Here is a 22,355-nt window from a genome sequence, read left to right as displayed (position 1 = left end):
GGTCCTCTCTTATTGAGGGGGAGGGGGAGGGGGAAGGAAGGAGGAGGGGGAAGGTTTATTCCTCATTCATAAGTTCCTTCACAGGCTTTTAGATGGAATACTCTTTCCTCCTCTCCCCTCTCTATGTGCTCTAATATCTTGCATTCTAGATGAGTTCCCTGGTTTTATATAGGACCCAAAGGGTGTTAGCAAGACCTTCACCCAATAAAAACATACTTACTAGTGATGCAACATCACTGTATCCAAATGACTTTCAAGGACTTTTTGCACTTAGTTGTAACTCTTTGATTTATTAAGACTTTCTCCTCTGATAGATAAATCAATGTTAAGTGATTGAGATGTATTTTCTCATGATGATAGTTAACATTTCCATATTGCTTTTTTAAGGTTTAAAACTGATCCAATAAATTTTATCTCATCTTATCCTCACTTCAGCTCTGAGAGGTAGATATTATTATTTATTATTATTTTGTAGATTATGAAACTGAGGGAAGACAGAGGTGAAGTGACTTGCCTAGGGTCATACAATCAGTAAGTGTCTGAAGCTGGATTTGAACTCAGGTCTTCTTGACTCCAGATACAATATTCTATCCATTGCATCAACTAGCTGCCATGACAAATGCATTAGGACTAAATAAGGTAGGATGATTTCAACCTTACTTTTACCATCTTAAAGAAATAAATTATATTTAGACCAACACCTCATATCTTATACCAAGATAAGCTGCAAATGAATATGTAACCTAGATCTAAATGGTCACATCATAAACAAATTAGAGAGACATGGAAAAAATACTTATTAGATTTACAGATAGAAGAAAAGTTCATGACCAAATAAGGGATAGAAATCATTGAAGATGAAATGAATCATTTTTATTACAGAAAATTTAAAAAATTTGCACAAACTAATCCAATAAACCTAAGATTTAGCAAAGAAGTAATTAACTAGAAAAATGTTCACAACAATTTTTTTTCTAAAAAAGGTCTCATTCCTAAATATATAAGGGACTTTATCTGAGAACCTTGTTGCAAAAATTTTTCCCAGTTCTTTATAAGAATAATTATATTATAATGTTCATAATTTATGAGGATAAGAGCAGCTTCCCAATAAGCATATATACAGACAGTTTTCAAGGGGACGATTCAGGTTATCCATATCCATAAGAAAAATACTCCAATTTGTTAATAATTAAGTTATTTGGAGCACATATATATTTTTCCAGTGGGAGGAGAATGAAACGAAGAAAAGTAGATCTCTATTAATTTTAAAAAAAACACTTTAAAAATAGAGAAAGGAGGGTAGTTCTAGAAATTGAATTTTGCAGATAGTTAGGTAACACAGTGGATAGAGTAAGGAGCCCGGAGTCAAGAAGACCTGAGTTCAAATCTGGATTCTGATGCTTTCCAGCTGTGTGACCCTGGGCTAGTCCCTTAACTTCCATCTGCCTTAGTTTTCTCAAATGTAAAATGAGGATAATAATGGCACCTCCTTCACAGGATCTGGGGAGCATCAAGAGATAATATCTGTAAAATCATTTAGCACAGTACAAAACACATAATTGTTGTTGTGGTTGTTGTTTGTCCTACATTTTCAAATAGGACCAATGAGATTATAGGGTGATGTGTTGACTCACATATGAACTGGATTTAAGTGAGGCAGAGTTGCACAAAATCATCAGCCTCACTCTTTCTTCCAGAGTCACTGAAGTTCAGTGGAAGGACAAAAGTCAAGAAGACTAGTGACAGCTTGGGATGGAATAGATGATGCTGGCATCTTCAAAGCCTGACCAAACTCTAAGCATTCCATACTGCCTGCTTCAGTCACCTTCTTGGCCAGTAGAACAAATTGTTCTCGTCCACATGTGATAGTATTAAGTATTAAGGGCATATGGTATGCTCTTAATAAATGTTTGTTACCTCCCCCCCACACTTTCAGATGACGTCACTGCATTTCATTCTGCTTAATTGTTTTACTTTGTTACAAGAGAACTTTCACAAAATGGGGACAATTTGGAAGTGTTAACATTAAAAAACAAATAAAATTTTAGAAAGGAAAAATTATATGAATCACAAAAAAATAAAATACAAGATTTGGCAACTGATTATATAGTGGAATACATCGGAGTGAGGAATCAAGGATTACACAGAAGTTTTGAGAACCTAGGTGACTGGAAGTATAGTGATATCATCAAAAGTAATAGGAAAGTTCTTAAGAGTGGGGGTAGGGAGTGGAAGAAAATATAATGAACTATGTTTTACACATGTATACAAAATATACAAAGACAAAACCAAATATCCCCTGATCTCAAGGAGCTAACCAGAGACATGGAATGCATCTAGTAAATGAAAATAAAAGGGAATTTGCAGAAGAGAGGGAGAGCGAGACAGAGACGGAGAGAGACAATGAGAGAGAGAACACTAAGGGGATCAAAGGAAGTTTCACAGTGGGAGTGGTGCAGGAACAGAGCATTAAAGGAAAAATTCTGTAAATGCTAAGTTTGAAATGCCAAGTCTGAAATATTCCATACATAGTTGATGATGTGAGACTGGTCCTCAGGAAAGAAACTGAGGCTAGCTGTGTAATCTGGGAATCATCTGCCTAGAGATGATAGTTCAACCCATAGGAGTTGATGAGACCACCAAGGGAGAAAGTATAGGAAGAAGAGAAGAGAGTCCGGGACAGGACGTTGGGATACACCCATAGTAAGTAGGTAGCAGATGAAGTTGTGGGTGTAGATTCAACAAAAGCGACTGAGAAGAAGCAGACATATAGGAAGAAAAGAAAGCAATTAGGACAGTCCAGATAGGAGAGTATTCAGGAGGAGGGGGTCAAGGCAAGGCAAACAAGCATTTATTTAGCACTTACTACATGCCAGGTACTGTGCTAAGTGCTGGGGAATATAGATACAAGCAAAAATAAAGACAGGCCTTGCCTTCCACACACAAGAGGAGACTGAAAATCATGAGTGTTTTTGGGCTGAAGAAAGTCTGAAGAGTCAGAAGGGGAATTAAGGTTCAAAGATCTGGGACTCTCCACAAAAAAAAGAGGTCCAAGGAGGAACTCACCAATGGGAGAAGGGGGCCGGTTGCACAAGGGACAGGGTGGGAAGGCCACAGGGATATTTGGATGTTTGGGCAAAAAGGATGAGACAACAGCTGAGGCATTGTTTTGAAGGATGAGGTAAGAATCTCAGTAGAAAGACTGTGCAGAGAGAATGGCTTTAGGGAAGCTTTAGGAAGGAAGGCTTGGGGAAACTTCTGTGATAGTGGGATAAGAAACCAATTAAAAAGGAATAGAATACTCTTAGAGTAGAAGGGCCCAGTTCAGATTATCTAGAATAAATTTGTAGTGGTTTTAGTCAGCACCATTTCATGATTTCCTCCAATTTTCTGGAAAACTCCCATGAGTAAGAAACAAGTGAATAGATGGTAGGAGTAATCCAGAGTTGGGGCCTGGCTAAGCATGATCAGTGATAAGACAAAGGAACAAAGTATTCAAAAGTAGAAGATGGTATAGAGTTTTTCTGATTCACTAAGGGGACAAGATCAGGAAGGAGAGAGTATTCAAAGAGGTGATGATGGCCTGGGAAAAGACTGAGAAATGGAGGAACTGTAGGCCAGTAATAGCAATATTGTACAATGATCAGCTGTAAATGACTTAATTCTTCTCAACAATACAATGATCCAAGACTACTCTAAAGGACTCATGATAAAAAAAAATGGTATCCACATCCAACTAAAGAACTAATGGAGTGTGAATGCAGATAGAAACATACTATTTTTCACTTTCTTCATTTTCTCATTTTTTCCTCTTTGGGTCTGTGTCTTCTTTCACAACATGACTAATACAGAAAAATGTTTTGTATGATTGCATATGTATCACCTGTATCAAATTGCTTGCCATCTTGGGGAGCAAGGAGATGAGAAAGGGAGAAAATTTGGAACTCAATTTTTAAAAAATTAATATTAAAAATTGTTTTGCATGCAACTGAGAAAAATAAAATATTAATTAAAAAGAAGAAATTATCGGGGAGGCTAGGTGGTGCAATTAGTAAGAGCACTGGCCCCAGAGTCAGGAGTACCTGGGATTAGGTCCAGCCATAGATACTTAACACCCAGACAAAAAAACTGGTTGTGTAACCTTGGGCAAGTTACAGAAGAAGAAGAAGAAGAAGAAGAAGAAGAAGAAGAAGAAGAAGAAGAAGAAATTATAAAGGAAGGGTGGAAGCTTTCAAAGAAGTTTGGGAAGACTTGTATAAACTGATGCAGAGTAAAACAAAAAGAACCAGGAGAACAATTAATACTATAATATCAATATTGTAAAAACCAAAACTTTTGAAAAACTTAAGAATCCTCAACACTTAGGGGAGGCCAGGTAGCACAGCGAGTAAGAGCACCGGCTCCAGTGTCGAGATGACCTGGGATCGAATCCAGGCTCAGATACTCAGCACCACACCCAGAAATAACTGGCCATGTAACCTTGAGCAAGTTACTTAACCCCAATTGCTTTAAAAAAAAAAAGAATCCTCAACACAATGATCAATTATAAGTCTCAAGGATGATGAAGCATGCTATCCACCCCCTGACAAGAAGGCAAAGGATCCATATTAAGAATGAGACACAAAGTGTTGTTGGACATGACCAAACTGGGAATTTGTTTTATCTGATTATACTTATTTGGTTTGGTTTTGTTTTTTTTCTTTTTGGAGGGCAATTGGGGTTAAATGACTTGCCCAAGGTCACATGGCTACTTTTTGTGTTAAGTGTCTGAGGTTAGATTTGAACTCAGGTCCTCCTGACTCCAGGGCTGGTGCTCTATTCACTGTGCCACCTAGCGGCCCCCAGATTATACTATTTGTTACAAGGGTTTTCTTCCCCCTGCTGCAGCATGGGAGGAAAAAGTAAGGAAAATAAGATGTAATTGACAAATAAAACTCAATTAAATACAAATTAAATAAATGTAGCTAATTTAATTATTAATTAATAGAATCCAGTTAAAGTTTTAAAATACAATTATTTTTGTTCTCTTTTAAATAAGTAATAGCCCTTCTATCAAGCTGAAGAAGTCAAGAAAGGGGGCATTGTTTTCCCACTGTCTTCAAGAAAAATCAGTGAGAGAGAATAACCTTTTGTGATGGGAGGGAACCTAGTCATATTGGGTTTGTCAGTCCCAATGATCCAGACATCTTACATCATTTCTCATAGGGTGATAAAAGGAAGAAGAGATTCCAGTGTAGGACTAGATACTGTGTCTTTCCCTTCCCCTTAAATGTTTCTTCTCCATGCTAGCTGAGATAAAGAAAAGCTAGGGAAGAAGAGCCTTTTGAGGAAGAAACAAGCTAGAGGGCTTTGATGTTAAACAAGCCTTTAAGTTGGAGTAGAGAATAAATTTGCCAGATGGGGCCTTTGATACAAAGTTAAGCTGTGAAATGAAAGGAGCCAAGGTTCTCTGTTAAGTGCCACACGTAGAGAACAATTTCATTTCATTCCAAAAAATATTTCTTAGGTGCCTACAATGGGGCAAGACATAAGTTATACAAAGACAAAACTAAATAGCCCCTGATCTCAAGGAGCTTACCAGAGACGTGGCATGTATCCAGTAAATGCAAACACAAGGGAATCTGCAGATAGAGAGACAGGGAGAACGAGACAGAGACAGAGAGAGACAATGAGAGAGAGAACACTAAGGGGATCAAAGGAAGTTTCACAGTGGGAGTGATGCAGGAACTGAGCTTTGGAGGAAAAATTCGATAAGGCAGTACTGAGGAAAAAATACATTCCAGTCACAGGGGTCAGATTGTATGAATGCATAAAAGGGGGAGACACAATGTCAAGTTTGAGAGATAGCTAGTATGCCATTTTGTTTGGAACATAGAATGCATCAAGAGAAACAAGGCCAGAAAGGTAGACTGGGGACAGATGGTGTCAGGGTAAAATGCTTTCATTTTCTTCTAGATTTGAAAGGGGACAGGGAATTGACATGGTCAGATGTGTACCTGGGAAAGATTATTTTGGCAGCTCTGTTGGGAAGGAAATTATTCGGTATGTTTGAAGATTCTTAAAACAAAAGCTCATCTTCTGACACTGGTTTTCTTCTGTTGAAGCTATATTGCTGTGAATCATGGAACAATACAAACTCCAAAAGAAATCTAAATGGTAGGTTACCCGAAGGGCAATGGAGAGATTTACAGTGGGCATAAATAAGCTGTGGCGTATTTCCAACAATGACTCACATGCAAGAAGTGGCGAAAAAAAATATAATGTGTCACACCTGGGGTACCCGTCTCTCACATGTGGGGCCACCAAAAAAGCTGCTCCAGGGTCTGGCTCTTCTCATAATCATAGTTCACAGATGGCACTGATGTGTATGCCTTTAAAGCAAAGACATTTCATGAAATAAGCTAGTAAAGAAAAAGCAGCACTAAAACACTACCCTCCACAAACCCAAGGCACAGTCTCCCACAAATACACACCATCAGGAAGAAGGATGAGCATGGCAGGAATGATGCTTGAGGGACACACACATAGAGAACACTTCATGTAGAGAATATGTAGAGAAGGCATGATCTGGGTACATTCTGGAGGAATAACTCATATTTCAGTATTTTTAGGGGTTGCCATCATTTTGCTGTTTTGGACCTGCTCCCTACTGAATGTGGAATCTCTGCTACTCCATGCCTTTTTCTGCAGCCATTTACTAGGATCCAGCTGAAACTTCAACTGAAGGGCTACCTCTTCCTCTAAGAGCCCTCAGAGAAGTGGGCTCTGCCATCTCTCTTTAAGCTAAAAGCCCAGAGACTAAGCTTCAGGTTTTTTAGAAAAGAAAGCCTTAATATACCCAGTCACTAGGCCAGGAAAAGGAACTTTGATCCATAAAGAGAGGGGGGCTTACCAGCTCAGAATCTTAGTCTCTAGGAGCTGAAGAACTTTGGAATTCCAAACAGACAGCCAGATAAATAGAGGCCATATGAATTTAAGTCTGCCTTTTGAACTCATTCCCTGCTGATAGCAGGATCAATATCTCTAGCATTCTAACTTAAGGTTAGAACATCCCCTTTAACACAGTTAATTCCTGATTGCCAAATTGAATTCCTAACTCAAATCATTTAGAAGGGAAGGTGAATTCCAACAAGTCCAAAGGGTTGTGTGGGTTTGGGGAATTGCTTTTATAAAATACAAATCTAAATCCCCTGGATATAGCCATGCAAATTAAGCAGAGCACACATCAAAGCTAAACCAAGAAGTCAAGGTCATTTTCTTCCATCCTCCTGACCCAGATTCCTGCCTTAATTATGGATGTAACCAGAAACAAGCCTCCCAAGCATTGAAGTACCTTAAACATGCAAGACAAATGATGGAGGGAAAGCAATGGGTCAATCACATAGTGAGAGGGAAGGGGCAACAGTGTATGTGCTACTCTGAGGAAGGTCCCCAGCATGTTGGATATGTGACAATCTCACTTTTTGCTTGAAGAATCTTAGCCTTTAAGAAAGAATCTATGGGAAAATATGAAAAACAGTCATCAAGATCAGCCCAAGATAGAATTGATCAATTATGCTCTGTGCCATTTGGAGGTATTAGTCACATTTTTGAGAACCATTAAAATAGAGGATTAGCAAGGACAGAAACCATAGGCAGAGAGACCAATTAGGAGGCTATGACAATAGTCTAAGCAAAAAGTGATGAGAGGTTGACCTAGAGTGGTGGTAGTGTGAGTAGAGAAGAGACTCAGGGGGATGCTGGATAGAAGTTGTGGAGACTGAATCAACCACACTTTAGAAACTGATTAAATATGTACAAAGAGAAAAAAGTCAAGGGACACTCTGAGGTTATAAAAACCCTGGCAGGATAATGGTGCCCTTAGCAAAAACAGAGAATCTTAGCAAAGGGGCAGGTTTAAGCAAGGAAGAAAACAGATTCTGTTTTGGATATGTTTACTGAGTTTGAGATTTCAAAAGATCATCTGAGTTAAGATGTCCAACAGATAGGGATGCTGAATGAGAGTTCCCAAGTAAGATTAGGTTTGGGCTTAGAGGCTTCAATATGCATTCAGTGTATAGAGGCAGTCAGTTGCATAAAGGTGATAACACCTCATGAGAGGAGAGGAGATCACCAAGAGAGAAAAGAAAAGAGGTCCCAAGACAGAGTCCCAGGAGAGACCTACATTTAGGAGAGAAAAAATGGATAATGATCCAACAAAAGGGAATGAAAAACTGAAGTCAAACAGGTAGAAAGAAAACCAGGAGAGAGTCGTATAAAAGAAGTTAAGGAAAGAAATAATGGCCAGGAGAAAAGAGAGAAGCCAATAGTAACAAAAGCTACAAAAAAAAGTCAAGGTGGATGTAGTTAAGAGATCACTAGTGACTTTGGAGGGACCATTACCAGCAATGTTCAATCAGAAGAGAGATTGCAAGGAGCAATGCTTAAACAATAAAGACATTCAACTGTGTCTTAGATAAAATTTTTGTTGTTTTAGAAGTGCATCAGAATGGTGATATATATTTTGGGTGCTTAATGGTATTCACATATGTCATTTAAATAATTATTTATTTTTGAAACACAACAAATCAAAAATCCATTGTACAATATAAGACCAGGAAAGACCAGCACCTTCCTCATCTGTAAAATGAAAGGTTTGGATGAAGCCATCTCTAAGGTACTATACATGTTTCTAATTTTTTTTGAGGGGCAATTGGGGTTAAGTGACTTGCCCAAGGTCACACTGCTAGTTTTTATGTTAAGTGTCTGAGGACAGATTTGAACTCAGGTCCTCCTGACTCCAGGACCAACGCTCTATTCACTGCACCACCTAGCCACCCCAATGTTTCTAATTCTACTATCTTCCATCTTGTCTTTCTCAGCCCCTATAACCCATGGCACAATACCATCAATGGGAAGCAGTTGCACCTGAATTGCAAGGGTGGTTTTTTTTTTTTTGTTTTGTATTTTTGCTATATTTTTTTAAGAGTAAATAAACCACTCCTCTTTGGGACTGAGTCTGCAAAATTAAGATCAGGAAGTGGCAGCTTTGTGGCAATGGTTCTTGAGGTCACTTAGCAAGGTCCATCAAAATCACTTCCATCTCCTGAATGAGGTCATTGAACAACTGAAGGATCAGCCCTCTAGAGATGAAACTACTTGTGTACACTTTTTCCTTTGTAAAAATCAACCGGAGACAAGCATTTACTATAAAATTATATGAATTTAATCTCTATTTCCATCAGGATCAATAGTACATCAAAATACAAAAGCTTGTACATAATGTTTTGTACTCATTTATTTGTGATTTATACCCCAGCCTGCTTCTGTAAGGCTCTGTCTAGATACACAAACATGTTTTTGGTAAGGTACCATCACAAGCAAATACAGAGAGTGAGGAGATAAAAGGCACTAAGTCACTGCTAAGTGTCTCTCAATGACAGTCACAATACTTTTAATTATGAGTGGGAAATGGAGTATCTTTCAGATATGCCCATCTCCTCCCAATGGCTCTCCAGATTCAAAATTTCCTACAAAAGGATGGAGGGAGGAATTGAGGCATCAAAGGGAAGGAAGCAGGTGGAGGTACTTCCTCTCTTCAGGAGAAAATGGATTTAGAAAAATTTCCCACCAACTACCAGTACTGATTTTCTATCCAGTGGTGTCACTGGGCAACTACAAGTCACAGTGATGCACTGGGCCTATAATAGCCTAAGGACTAGACTATGAACAAATGGGCCCAGTAGAGGAAAATGGAAGCATTTTAAGACTACATACCCTATTTTCAAAACAGTACAAGTCAGTTCATTGAGAATGTATGAAGCACTGCTATGCTAGGCATGAGGGACAGAAGCCCTCAGCACAGTGCCTGGAACATAGTAGGCAGTTAATAAATTTTTAATGATTAATTGATTGACAAGAAGACCCTTCTGAAATAGGTAATTCCTGTCTTCAAAGGGTTTATGTTCTTTAATGGGGGTTAAAAAAGATTGATGGATTTAGAAACAGGGGGATCTGAGTTCAAAATGAAATTCTGCCACTTACTGTCTCAGTGACTTTGGGCAGAGCATCTCTCCAAGACTCCCTTTCCTCACAGGTACACTAAGGGGTTAGACTAAATGACCTCTGAGATCCTTTCTAGCTGTTGATCCATGATTCTACAATCCTGGATCTCTTCCTATGAATACAAATCCAGATATTACAGTATAATTTGAAGAGGAGGAAGTCATTAGCAACTGGAAAAAAAAGATGGTCCCAGTCTCATTGTTAGCTAAACAAATTAAATAATCAACTGGAAAACTTTCCAAAGCTTCATAATAGGAGAAACAACTATTTGTTTCATTTCCCCATAGGTCAATAAGACCATTGCCTCATTTACATAACAAAAGAAAAATATAATTTCAAAAATAAGAAATCAGTATCAACCTTGGAGAAATGGCATAAGAAAATGGGGCCATAAGAAAATCCCCCAAGCAGTGCTGGTTTGGGAGACAGGAAATGAAATACCATAAAGGCTTCTGCATAAAGCCTTTATCTTGCATTACTGTGCAATGTTTGCCACCTGATCTAAGACTATTTTAGGATTTTTTTGTGGGGGAGAGGGTTCTAGACTTGTAGTGAGGAATTCCATATATGAAAATCCCATCCACCAATGTAGATCAGCATTTCATCAATTACTATTACTTATTGTCTTTGACTATTGATTAGAGCACTGAGATATCAGGTAACTTGCCAAAGGTCGCCCAGATAATAAGTGTCAGAGACAGGACTTGAACCCACAGTTTCCTGACTCTTGGACTGGCTTTCTATCCACTATCCCACTTGGCATTTTTTTGGCTCAGGGAAGCAGTTGGGGTTAAGTGACTTGCCCAGGGTCACAGCTAGTAAGTGTCTGAGGCCAGATTTGAACTCAGGTCTCCTGACTCCAGGGCCAGTGCTGTATCTGTTGTACCACCTAGCTGCCTCTATTACATGGCAACTTAAGAACTTAGTTCTGGGATTTAAGTATAGGTAAACATGCCCCATAGTGAATTTCCTAACTGTGCCAAGTGGGTGTTATAAATGATTCTAGTGGGACAGCTAGGTGGTGCAGTGAATAGAGCACTGGCCCTGGAGTCAGGAGGACCTGAGTTCAAATCTGACCTCAGACAATTAACACAAAAACTAGCCATGTGACGTTGGGCAAGTCACTTAACCCCAATTGCCTCCCAAAAAAAAGGCAAAAAAAATAAAGAAAAAGGTGCTATCTCGCACAAATACCAGTTGATTAAAATAGATCTCAGGTAGGAAGAATAAAAATAAAATAAATGATTCTAGCAAAGGGTTCTGTGGATCCTTATTTTCCTGAGAAAGTCACCATCATCACAGAGAGCTTTCAGTGCACTAACAGTCTGCTTTTACACCAAAAGTTTACTCATTTGTAAATGAGACACACACCCTTTGAAGCAATACCCTCCTATTTGTCTGAAGAAGTTCAACAAATAATAAACCAGGTCACTCTCCTGGCCTTCCAGTGTCTTTTGTGGAGTTAATGATCTGGTAACAAGGACCCCCTTTGCTCCCCAAGATGATAGAACAAGGCATTAGGAAGAAAATTATAAAGGCAGCACCATTGTCCTGTGTCCTAGCTATGGAGGAGAAAAACGTGAAGTCCAGGAAGGATGTTCTAGGTTATTCTTGTCATGACTGGGTTGGATAGCGCCGTTGAGCAAGGCGATTTGGAGGATTCAAGCCCGTCATCAAGGAGAGCTAGAAGGGAAGGAACAGATGGTAGATGAGATTACAGCTGAACCAAGAACGGTATTATTGTAGGACTGGCTGATTGATTGGTCCAGGCAAGCAGAGAGCCCTGCAAGCTACATCTGTCCTTCCCCACTTCCCTAGGAGCCGCAAGTTTGGCATTCCATGAATACTTTGCTGTTTAAGCTGGGGGAAAAAAATTGAGTTGTCACAAATCAAGGAGCATGGGAATAAAAAATATTCATCTTCTACAATCTCCACCCACCCTGCAAGTGACACAAGACATTTTCTACAACATCAGGCGTCATGAGCCTGCCTTATGAAGACTGAGCCCAATGGTCAACTTTTCTGTGAAACATTCCTTCATACACATGTCCTCAGTGATTATGTTCTTCTCAAATCTCCTTGTCTTCATATCTGCCCCACCAGTAGAATATAAGGCTCTTTAGAGGAGGGACTGTTTCATTTTTTTCTTTTCCAGGAGCTTACACATAGTAGGCACTTAATATGCCAGCCAATCAGTCATTAAGCACTGACTATGTACCAGACACTTTGCTAAGAGCTGGGGGTATGAAGAAAGGCAAAAACAGTCTCTGCCTTCAAAGAACCCATTTGTTGAATGCAGTTGAATCAGATTGAAAAACTGAAATCTTGATCTCTACCCATACACTCAATGATACCATAACCCTGGGAATACCCCCCACATTGCTGGCAGCAATGGGGAGGTCTCTCTTTATTCTCCTTTTGACTACAATGCCAAGTGGAAGGGTCCTTACCTGAGGCACCTGGTTTGGGTTGTAGAGAGGGACAGCATTTCCAAAGTTGGGAGGGGGAGGTTGGCCGCTGGGATTGAAATGAAGTTCATGGGGGGCACCCTGGAACAAAAGAGAAAAAGAAAAATGTATCCCTAGCTTTCTCCAGACCAAAGAAAAGAGTCTCTTGTATGTCAGATCTGGTCAATGGAGTTCACAGTAAAAGCTGTGAATCCCAATCTAATAGAAAGAGTAAAAGCATGATTGGCCAACCTCTGGAATGAGGACTTTGTGTGGCTATTAAAAATCCATTTATGACCCTTGAATCAAATATGAAGAAAAGTATAACTGCCATTATAGATTATATTAGTATGATACAATCTATCATTATATTAATATAGTAATTGCTATATATTATAAGATATTGCATTAATGACACTGTATTCATATAAATATTAATAGCTAAAATTGATATGGCACTTTAAGATTTGGAAGTACTTTATATGTGTTTCTCACTTTATCCTCACAACAACCCTGTGGAGTGTTATTATCCTCAATTTACAAATGAGTAAACTGAGGAAGGCTAAGTGACTTGCCCAAAGTCACTCAGGGTCACAAAGCTAGTTATCTCTATTTAAAGGGTCACAAAGGGGGCGGCTAGGTGGCATAGTGAATAGAGCACCGGCCCTGGAGTCAGGAGGACCTGAGTTCAAATCCGACCTCAGACACTTAACACAAAAACTAGCCATGTGACCTTGGGCAAGTCACTTAACCCCAATTCCCCTCCAAAAAGCAAAACAAACAAACAAAAACAAATAATGGGTTGCAAAGCCAGTTATATCTATTTAGAGGGTCACAAAGCTAACTACATCTACAAAAAAGTAATATTATTATCCTTTGAAAGAACTATCCTAAAACATGACAATGGAGAGAAAATAAGAAAGCTCTAATCAACTTGTAACAGAAAAATGTTTTCACATGATCACAGTGTCAGTACTTCACTGAGACCCTTTGTCAATGAAACAAGTTAATTCTGGCTCCTAACCTGGGTAAAGTTGACCATTATTGGATTAAGGCATGAGCACCATGTACATTAGGGTCTACAGAGAGGCAAGAGAAAGTTTCCAGGGGTTGCTAGGTGGCACAGTGAATAGAGCACCGGCCCTGGAGTCAGGAGGACCTGAATTCAAATCCAGCCTCAGACATTTAACACTTAACTAGCTTTGGGCAAGTCACTTAACCCCAGTTGCCCCTCCAAAAAGCAAAAAGAGAGAGAGAGAGAGAGAGAGAGAGAGAGAGAGAGAGAGAGAGAGAAAGTTTTCATCTCCCCAATAAAGATCCTATGGCACTTATATACTTTGCCTGGAGGATTTTTCTCAGTTTTCCATGAGTTAATCATTTCCAAGAAGAAATAGAACCCCCCACTACCACCAAGACTACATAGATCTCACAGTGAAGGCAAGTTTCAGGGTGCTGCCTGGCTTAATTTTCCCTTAATCACTTACCTCTGTTGCAGGCAGGTTTTTATTAATCATAGATCCTCTTCTTTCATCCTCACCTAGAAAGCAATGAATCCATAAGAATTCACCCCTGGCCCAGGCTCAGGGAGTCACTCTTTCTAGAAATCCCCAAATAGCAGAGTTATACCAACATATTTAGAATCATAATGACCTCTGACATGGTCACCTCCCAGACGAAGAGGAAGGTGTCAACTGACTTTGTAACAGTGTACAACATTGCATAGGCTTTTCTTGGTGTATTCTGTGCTTAAGACTTCACCTTACAGTGCAGTCATTGCAATAGTGCCTGAGACGTGTACCAGGGACAAACACAATACAAGGAAACACAAATAAAAATACACAAGGAAAGCTGACCAGGTAATCAGAGCTCACAGAACTTTAACGATCTGCCATAAAGGCCTGCCAACTGCCTCTCTTGCTCTCCCTCCTTCCAATACAAACAGCTCTGCAATCACAGTATAATGGTCGGCTTAGGAACACCAGCTCCTAAGGCTGAGCTATCACAACTTTTATTTATTGGCTACTGTTATCTCTATCATGGGAAAGAAACTGGTACCCTCATTAAAGGGCTATTGGTAGCAGCTGCTGCCTAGAAAGGCCACACACTCGCAGCACAGCTCACTTGATTGCCTGAATGTGGCCATCAATCAATAAATAAGCATTCATTAAATGCTTATTTTGTGCCAGGCACTGTGATGGGGATTCAAAAATAAGTGAAACAATCCCTCCCCTCAAGAAATTTACATTCTAATGGGGGGCGGCAACATAGATACATACAATATATAATGGATAAATATAAAATGAATGGAAAACTGTTTGGAGAGGGAGGGTGTGCACTAGCAAGTAGAAGGAGCAGGAAAGGCTTCATGGAGGAAGGTGGCTCGTGAGTGGTCTTAAATACCACCATAAAATCAGATTTACCTGGACTTCTGGAGATAGTATCGGCACCTGGGTGAGGCAGAAAAAAGGGAGATGATGTGGAGGGGGTTGTGCTAGCCAAGGGAGGCTGAGCTTCAGTGGGTGTCTCCTACAAATGGAAAAATGTTGGTTAAAAATGCTTCTTAAGAAAAAAAACACAAATGAGAGAGATTAAGGAAAAAAAAGTTTTAAAAAGAATAATCCAAGAAAAACAAGATTATGAAAAGAAAGTCAGGCAGCTGGGAAAGGAGATCCAGAATCTTAAGGAAGAAAACAATTCCTTGGAAATTAGAATTGGGCAAGGGGAAGCCAGCAAAATTATAAGAGACCAGAAAATAATAAAACCAAATATAAAGAATGAAAAAATAGAAGTGAATCCGAAAAATCTCATAAGAAGAACAACTGATCTGAAGAAGAGATCAAGAAGAGAAAACATAAGAATAATTGGACTACCTGAAAACTACAATCAAAAAAAGAATCTTCATACAATAACAAAAGAAATAATTAAAGAAAATTGTAACTGAAGCACTAGAATAAGAAGGGAAAGTAGAAATAGAAAAAATCCACTGATCACCACCTGAAAGATCCTAAAGGAAACCTATAGGAATATCATAATCAAATTCCAAAACTCCCAATTCAAGGAGAAAATATTGCAAGCAACAAGAAAAAAAAATTCAAAATGATGGCACCATAATTAGAATTGCACAAGACCTAGCAGCAGTAACACTAAAAGACTGCAGGTCTTGGAACAGTAATCACAGACCATTTTTTCCTGGCCTCCATAATCCAGTATTGAAGAGCAAAAGAACTGAGTTTGGGGTCAAAAATATATCATACCCTGAAAAGTTAAGCATAATCCTGAAAGAAAAAAATGGATATTCAATGAATTGCCAGACTTTCAGGATTTTGTTGCAAAAAAAAAACTGAACCTACAAGAAAATTTGACATAAAAGATCCAAGAGAAATATAAGATATACTTCAAAGACTAATTACAAGGGACTCAACAAGGACAGACTGTTTGCTTTTTAAATGAGGAAATGTAAAGTGTATGTCTAAGCTTGTTATTAGTAATTGAGTAATTCAAAAGAAAGATTGGGGTAGACCTGAGTATGACATGATTCTAAAAAGTGACCATTTAGGAAAAGGTAAAAAGAGTAATTTATGCCTAGAAAGGTATATATAGACACCTTCTACATTCAGAAGGAAATAAAAGGCTAAGGATGGAGAGAGGATAGGGAGGGATTTTTAGAGGGAACCCCATTCACATCAGATCTCATTAAAGAGAGAAGAATATATGCATTTAGAAGGGAATAAAGTCTTCTAGATTCATAAAGAAATAAGAGAATGAGAGAATAAGATGGGGGAGTTTAGAAGGGTGTCTAGATTACTGGGAATGGAATAAAGAGGGAATAACATATTTGGAAGGCTATAAACATCTTCTAAATTAAGATAGAAACAAAAGTATAAAGGGGTAGGATGAGGCAAAAGGATAAGGGAGGGATCTTTGGAGGGGGTATGGAGAGGGAGGGTAAGTGAAGTAATAGAAGGGCAAGGTAGTGGGCAGAAGTAAAGCAGAGTAATCAGGAGGGCTAGGAAATAAGAGATACACACAGACATAAAGATCAGGAGTAGAATTTATTAGGGAAAAGAAAGCAGGGGTAGTCATCATGATCTCAGACAAAATTAAAGCTAAAATAGATTTCATTTAAAGAAAAAAATAGGGAAACTATAGTCTATTTCAGCCATATAAATCAATATCGTTTTAGACTATTTAAACTAAACAGTACAAGGTTGGAATATTGCTGTGGTATAGAAAATGATGACTTGGTGGACTTAGAAAAACAAGGAAAGACTTAAACTTTTGAAAGAAGAGGTTATCCACCCTCAGCGAAACAGAGGTCAAACAAATACAGGACAATCTTATATAGATGCATATGAATGTATATGTGTGCATATGTGTACAATTGTAGATATTTATGTATATAAGTGTATATGTGTGTGCATGTGTATACATGTACATATACATGTGTGTACACATACACATACATATAAACACCCAAGCCTAATTGTAGTCTTCAGGTGAGGGGGTGGAGGAAGTAGGGAAAAAAAAAACAAAGTCAAAAATGCACAGCAGAGAACAAAAGAAAACTTACAAAAAGAAGCAAAGAAAAGATGGACAGCTCTGAAGACAACATGTAGTATTTATCATACAGGCTTTCTTGAAAAGGAAATTTTATTGCTGTATATTTTGGATCTTCTCTTACATTCCACTGTATACATGGTGAATTTTTTTTCTTTTATTCTTTTGTATTTAAGTTTGTTTCTTTTTCTTTTCTTATTGTGTATTTAAGTTTCAGTATTTAAAGTTTAAAATAAATTAATTTTTTGAAAACAAATAAAATGGGCAAAATGTGCTTCAAGGAAATAAACAAAGCCATGTTAATTCTATAACAAAATATAACACCCAGATTACCATAAAACCTTTGAAACCAGCCAGGTTAGTTTAGTTTCTTGCCCTTCTAATCCATCCTCTGTTCTGCTACCAGATTCATTTTCTAAATACGCTGCTTTCATTTCACTCCCTTTCTCAAAACTTATAATAGCAACCTACTAGCCTACTATATCAATACTCCTATGTCAGGATTTGAAGGGTCTTCAAAACACCACAGTAGCATAATGCAAAAATCACTTGATTCAGAATCATGAGGCATCCTGAGGGACAGAGTGGACAGAGCACCGAATCTGGAGTCAAGGAGACCTGAATCCAAATCCATCTCAGACACTAGCTATGTGACCCTAGGGAGATCATTTAACCTCATCCTGGCTCAGTTTTCTCAATTGTAAAATGGGGATAATAAAAGCACCCATCATACAGGGTTCATGTGAAGATCAAATGGAAATAATACTGGTAAAGTGCTTGGCATGTAGTAGGCATTTAATAAACGCTCATTCCCTTCACCTTTCATGAAACTTGAGTTCGAATTCCAGTTCCAATATCTATTAGCTGTATGACCACAGGCCAGTGACTTAATCACTCAGCCTCAGTTTCTTTGTCCATATAATGGGGATTGTAGGATTTGTGCTACCTGCCTTAAAGAATTGTGGGGATAATACTGTGCAATCCTTGAAGCCCTACATAAATGTAATTCATTGATGTTTTGAAGCATAATTATTACCAATGCAACTTTATTTCCTATTCCCCACTCCTGTCAAACTGGGAAGAGACAAGATACCAGTTGATACCTCTGAGGTACCAAGGAAATTCTCTGAGGGGGTGAAAGGTTGAAATGAAAGCCTTGTGCATCCACTCAGTGATTACCCCAGAGTCAGAGCTGTCAGAGTCCTCTTCTGTAGAAGGTGTCTTAGCAGGCTTTGATCGAAACCAACCAAACCATCCAAACCTGGAGCCCTGAGGAAAGAGGAAGGAGAAACCATAGTGTCCATGAAGTTGTTTCTCTCCACCAATCCAATGCATTGTGATAACAATCTTTGAGCAAGAAGACAAGGAATACCATGGATACTAGTGATTCCTCCATCCATGTTATGCCACGAGGAGAGGAGAAGAGGAAATGGGAGGGAGGGGACGGGAGGGGAGGGGAGAGCTTTGGGAAGAATAAGTTCTTACACCCATTCCAGGTGAGCCAAGGAAAATGAGGGTAGTTAGCCAAGGTGATTTAGATTTCCGTGTATTGCCCTGGAGCAAGGAGAAAGACACTTCCCAGAACCACAGGGCCAAGGAAAAAGGAACAGGTTCTTCTGTGAACATTCATGTCCTCTTAAGGTGAAGAGCAGGAGAAAGAAACTATAGCTCTTCTTCAAACCAATATTCTCACTTCCCCGCTTTTCTCTGTAGACAATGGTAGTGATGTCAAAGGAAGTGGGATCAAGTTAAGCCATAAAGAGCTGGGCCCAGAAAATGAGAGGGTTGTGGACCTCAAGTCCATCAGCAGGCCTAAAGGAAAGAGTGCTGGACGCACAGTCAGGAGCTAATGTCTCTACCATTTATTAGCTATGTGATGTTGGGCAAGTCACTCAATCTTTCTGAGTGTTTCCTTATCTCTAAAATGGGGATAATAACATGACCTCACAGGGTGGTCATGAAGGTAGAGCTTTATTATTATTATTATTAATTATAATAAAAATAGCTAACATCTAATGCTTTAAGGTTTACAAAGCTTTAAGGTTTACATATTTTATCTAATTTGAAGCTAATAACAATTCTGTGAGATAGAATCTATTATCATTATTTTACAAATGAGGAAAATGAAGCAGAAAGAGCTTAAGTGACTTGCCCAGGGTGAAATAGTTATTAGGTCTGAGGGAGGACCTGAATTCAGGTCTTACTGACTCCAAGTCCAGCATTTTGGACCATAACCTACTTTAAAAATATGAATTATTATTACTGAGGCTCAGAAATAAATTAAAATCCACAAAGCATAGATACAGAAAAGATCTAACAAGGGGTCATCCCCTCCCACCTTTGCACTCTTTTCTGGTTGCTTCTTACTCTTTACATTATCTTGGACAGCTTTCTTTTTACCATCATCTGAAGAGTCTTCTTTTTCCTCTTCTAAAGAAATGGTAGAACTCTCAGAAACGCTCCTTACTCTAGGAGCCACTGAGTCCTGAAACGAGAAAGATACCATCAGGTCCCTTAGTGGGCTGGTGCTAAGGAAAAGAAGCAAAGAGTAACTAATGGAAAGAGGAAAAAAGGGGAAGTCCAAGACATCTGCCCCCTCAGTCTACAGGAGACAAGAAACCCCCTTTCATTCCAGCCATGCAGGGAAGCTTAGGAAGTAATTTCTACTTGTGGCACAGAATTATCACAAATGTAAGGACTAAGATCAATTGTGTACAGCTTTGCAGAGCATAAATCTGAGCAGTCCTGCTTATACCAGAGTAGAAAATGGTCCTAGGCCCTACTGCAATGATCAGGTTAAGCCCTTTGCTTAGAACCACTCAGGAAAGCATGCCTTCCATTTTCCCCCCAGCAAACTGAAAACCACAGCAAATGATATGATGTGATGCCAAGTCCGAGCAAAGCTGTCTTGGATTGGCTGACCTAGCTTTCCTTCCCAGCACAATCCCTTCACAGAGATTGGCAAGGTTAGAAATAAACAGCAATCACAGACTATTTTTTTCCTGTCCTCCATAACCTAAAGAATTAGCAACTGTGGATATAGGAAGAAATAAAAGAGAAAAGATCTTGGAAGCAGTTGGAAGACTCTTTGGGTAACAAACACATCTTGCCAAACAGGGAGAGCATAACCAAAAACTTCCATGAGATAAACAGTACAACCTGATTTGACCATTTTAGGCCTCTTCTTACTTGGAGTTTGGAAATTACCTTTTGAATTTCAGGGTACTCATACTGGTATGATTTTTGAGATTCTGGGATATCCTCTGTGATATAAAAACAAAATAACATAGTTCAGATGTTTTCCTTCATTATTTTTCTGAAATTGTCCACAAAGCTAATGGCTTTCAAGAGCAGGTCATTCAACCCCAAGGTCATTTCAGGGGACTCCTACTATTAGGAGTACAGTTGTCCTACTGAAGTCCAATGATGCCAGGGGGAGGCTTTAGCCCAGCCACTCCCTGCACACTGCACCCAAGGTCATTTCTGTACCTTTGAGCTCAGTGGACCTTGAGCTGTACTTCTGTATCCAATAAAAATGCTTCCCCATCCCATTCTCTCTAACTTGACCCCTGCCGCCATTTTGGACAACAGAAAAAGTCAGAGATGCTAATTTTTGTCTATCTCCTCTTCCATTTACAGCTCTTTCCTGGCACAGTCAGCAACCTTATCTAGGCATCAGCGTCCATACGAAGGAACTTAGAATAAAATTAGGAAAAGTTTTCTGGATATTCTTTCTCTTATCCTCATGTGTCAGTGGATGACCTTCAGTAAGAAGTCCTGCCTTATATGAGTGAGGTTAGAAAAAAAATGAATAGCATTTTCTCTCCACAGGTTAAAGCATCACTCTAAGAACCCTCCTGATTCAAGAGGTTTGCCTTCCTCACACCAATTTTCCCCATTCCAGCTGGGAGTTCCAGAACCTAAAATAGCTATTTCATCCCTAAAGGGCCTGATACGCAAGGAGAAGCTATTCTGGAGTCAGACATTCCACTTGTGGAAGTCAGCATCTTTATCAGTTCTGACTCCCATCTGTACTCATCACCCTCTGTTTCCCTTAGCCTCCTTATATACATCCAGGTCCCCTAAAATCTTTTGGCACCGAAAGCTCTTCAGCACAGATACCCGGCACTTACCATGGGATAGGTGTGCTTGATGGTCTTCCTCTGATTGTGTTATTGCAGAGGATACTGTCATTGTCATCTCTGGCCTGGCATAAAGAGGCACTGGGGTGCCAGGATGCCTTGGTCCTTCCCCAGTAGGACTCAGGCCTAGCTGGAAGGGAGGGTGCTGCTGCAGATCTGGCTGGCTCAGACCTGTTCCCTCAGGCAGAAGCTTCATGGATGTGGGGTCCCTGAGGGGTTCTGAGTAGCCGTGACCCTGACTGGGATCTTGGTACAGAGTGTTTTCTGAGGACAAAAGGGAAAGAAGAAGAATGAGGTGCTCAGAGGCAAGTTTTGATTAAGCCAGTCTATAATTATTCACTCTAATGTCTTTATTAGTAAGTAGCGATAAGGATAACACAATGTTTATGCTGGTGATAATAATATTATTATTAATATCCTACAATTAAGATAAGAGGATTTAAAACTAGAAGGAACCTTTTAGATCATCTAGTCCAACCCTCTCCCATTTTACTGATGAGGAAATTGAGGCCCAGAGAGATTAAATTACTTCCCCAAGGTCACATAAATAACTAAAAGCAGAGCCAAGATTCAAATCCAGGTCCTCTGACCCCTAATCCACTGCTCCTTCCCCATAGCTCCATTTTTTTTAGATTTATCAATTTGCTTCCAGGTACATTTTCACATTTGATGAAGAATGGGAACTAAAGTTCTACCCATCCTATTTAGGAACATCATTAGGGGCTCATTTGCTTAAGTCTTGGAAAAGAGACCAGTGGAAATCTCAAGTCCAACATCAGAAATTCATAGATGGCTTTCCTTTTTTCGCTTTAAGCGAGGTACCCAAGGATATGAGTTCACAAAGAAATCTGAAATCCAAAGATAACCCAACCTCACTACTGTGGATTCTTACTAATCCCGCTAATAAACAGGACTGACAAAATGCAAGAAGTTTCCATCCTTTTGATCTCCCTAGCTTTTCTTCTGATGAAGGGTCTAAGCAACAGGATAATGACCAAAAGGCAGGTAAAAAGAGAAAGGAAAAGAGAATCTAAATGATCAAATGTTGCCCCCTGGAAAGAGCATGGGCTAACTCTTCTCTCTGTGTGTGATCTTGGAAAAAGAACTGAGTTTCTCTAGGGACACCTATGACTACCTGCCTCTCCCTGATATGTTAACCCCTAAC

General features: G+C 39.2%; 1 protein-coding gene across 4 annotated transcripts in view; it reads right to left on the bottom strand.

Moving 5' to 3' along the window:
* Nucleotides 1-9,182: 9,182 nt before the first annotated feature.
* Nucleotides 9,183-22,355, bottom strand: part of SEC16B (SEC16 homolog B, endoplasmic reticulum export factor) — a 79,640-nt gene continuing 66,467 nt past the window's right edge. For all 4 annotated transcript variants that reach the window (XM_069065502.1, XM_069065501.1, XM_069065500.1 and 1 more), the window contains 8 exons: nucleotides 21,182-21,454; nucleotides 20,256-20,311; nucleotides 19,387-19,533; nucleotides 18,228-18,317; nucleotides 14,912-15,017; nucleotides 13,976-14,028; nucleotides 12,495-12,593; nucleotides 9,183-11,727 (listed from right to left, as the gene is read on the bottom strand). In XM_069065502.1, coding sequence (XP_068921603.1) covers nucleotides 11,659-11,727; nucleotides 12,495-12,593; nucleotides 13,976-14,028; nucleotides 14,912-15,017; nucleotides 18,228-18,317; nucleotides 19,387-19,533; nucleotides 20,256-20,311; nucleotides 21,182-21,454 — 893 coding nt within the window. In that variant the 3' untranslated portion in view covers nucleotides 9,183-11,658. The remainder of the gene's footprint in view (nucleotides 11,728-12,494; nucleotides 12,594-13,975; nucleotides 14,029-14,911; nucleotides 15,018-18,227; nucleotides 18,318-19,386; nucleotides 19,534-20,255; nucleotides 20,312-21,181; nucleotides 21,455-22,355) is intronic.

The sequence above is a fragment of the Petaurus breviceps genome, unplaced genomic scaffold, assembly GCF_028583685.1.
Source record: "Petaurus breviceps papuanus isolate PSGF00001 unplaced genomic scaffold, PetGlider_PUasm1.0 90692, whole genome shotgun sequence".
NCBI classification, from domain to species: Eukaryota; Metazoa; Chordata; class Mammalia; order Diprotodontia; family Petauridae; genus Petaurus; species Petaurus breviceps.
Note: the sequence above shows the minus strand (reverse complement) of the source record. Positions and strands in the feature narration are given on the sequence as shown.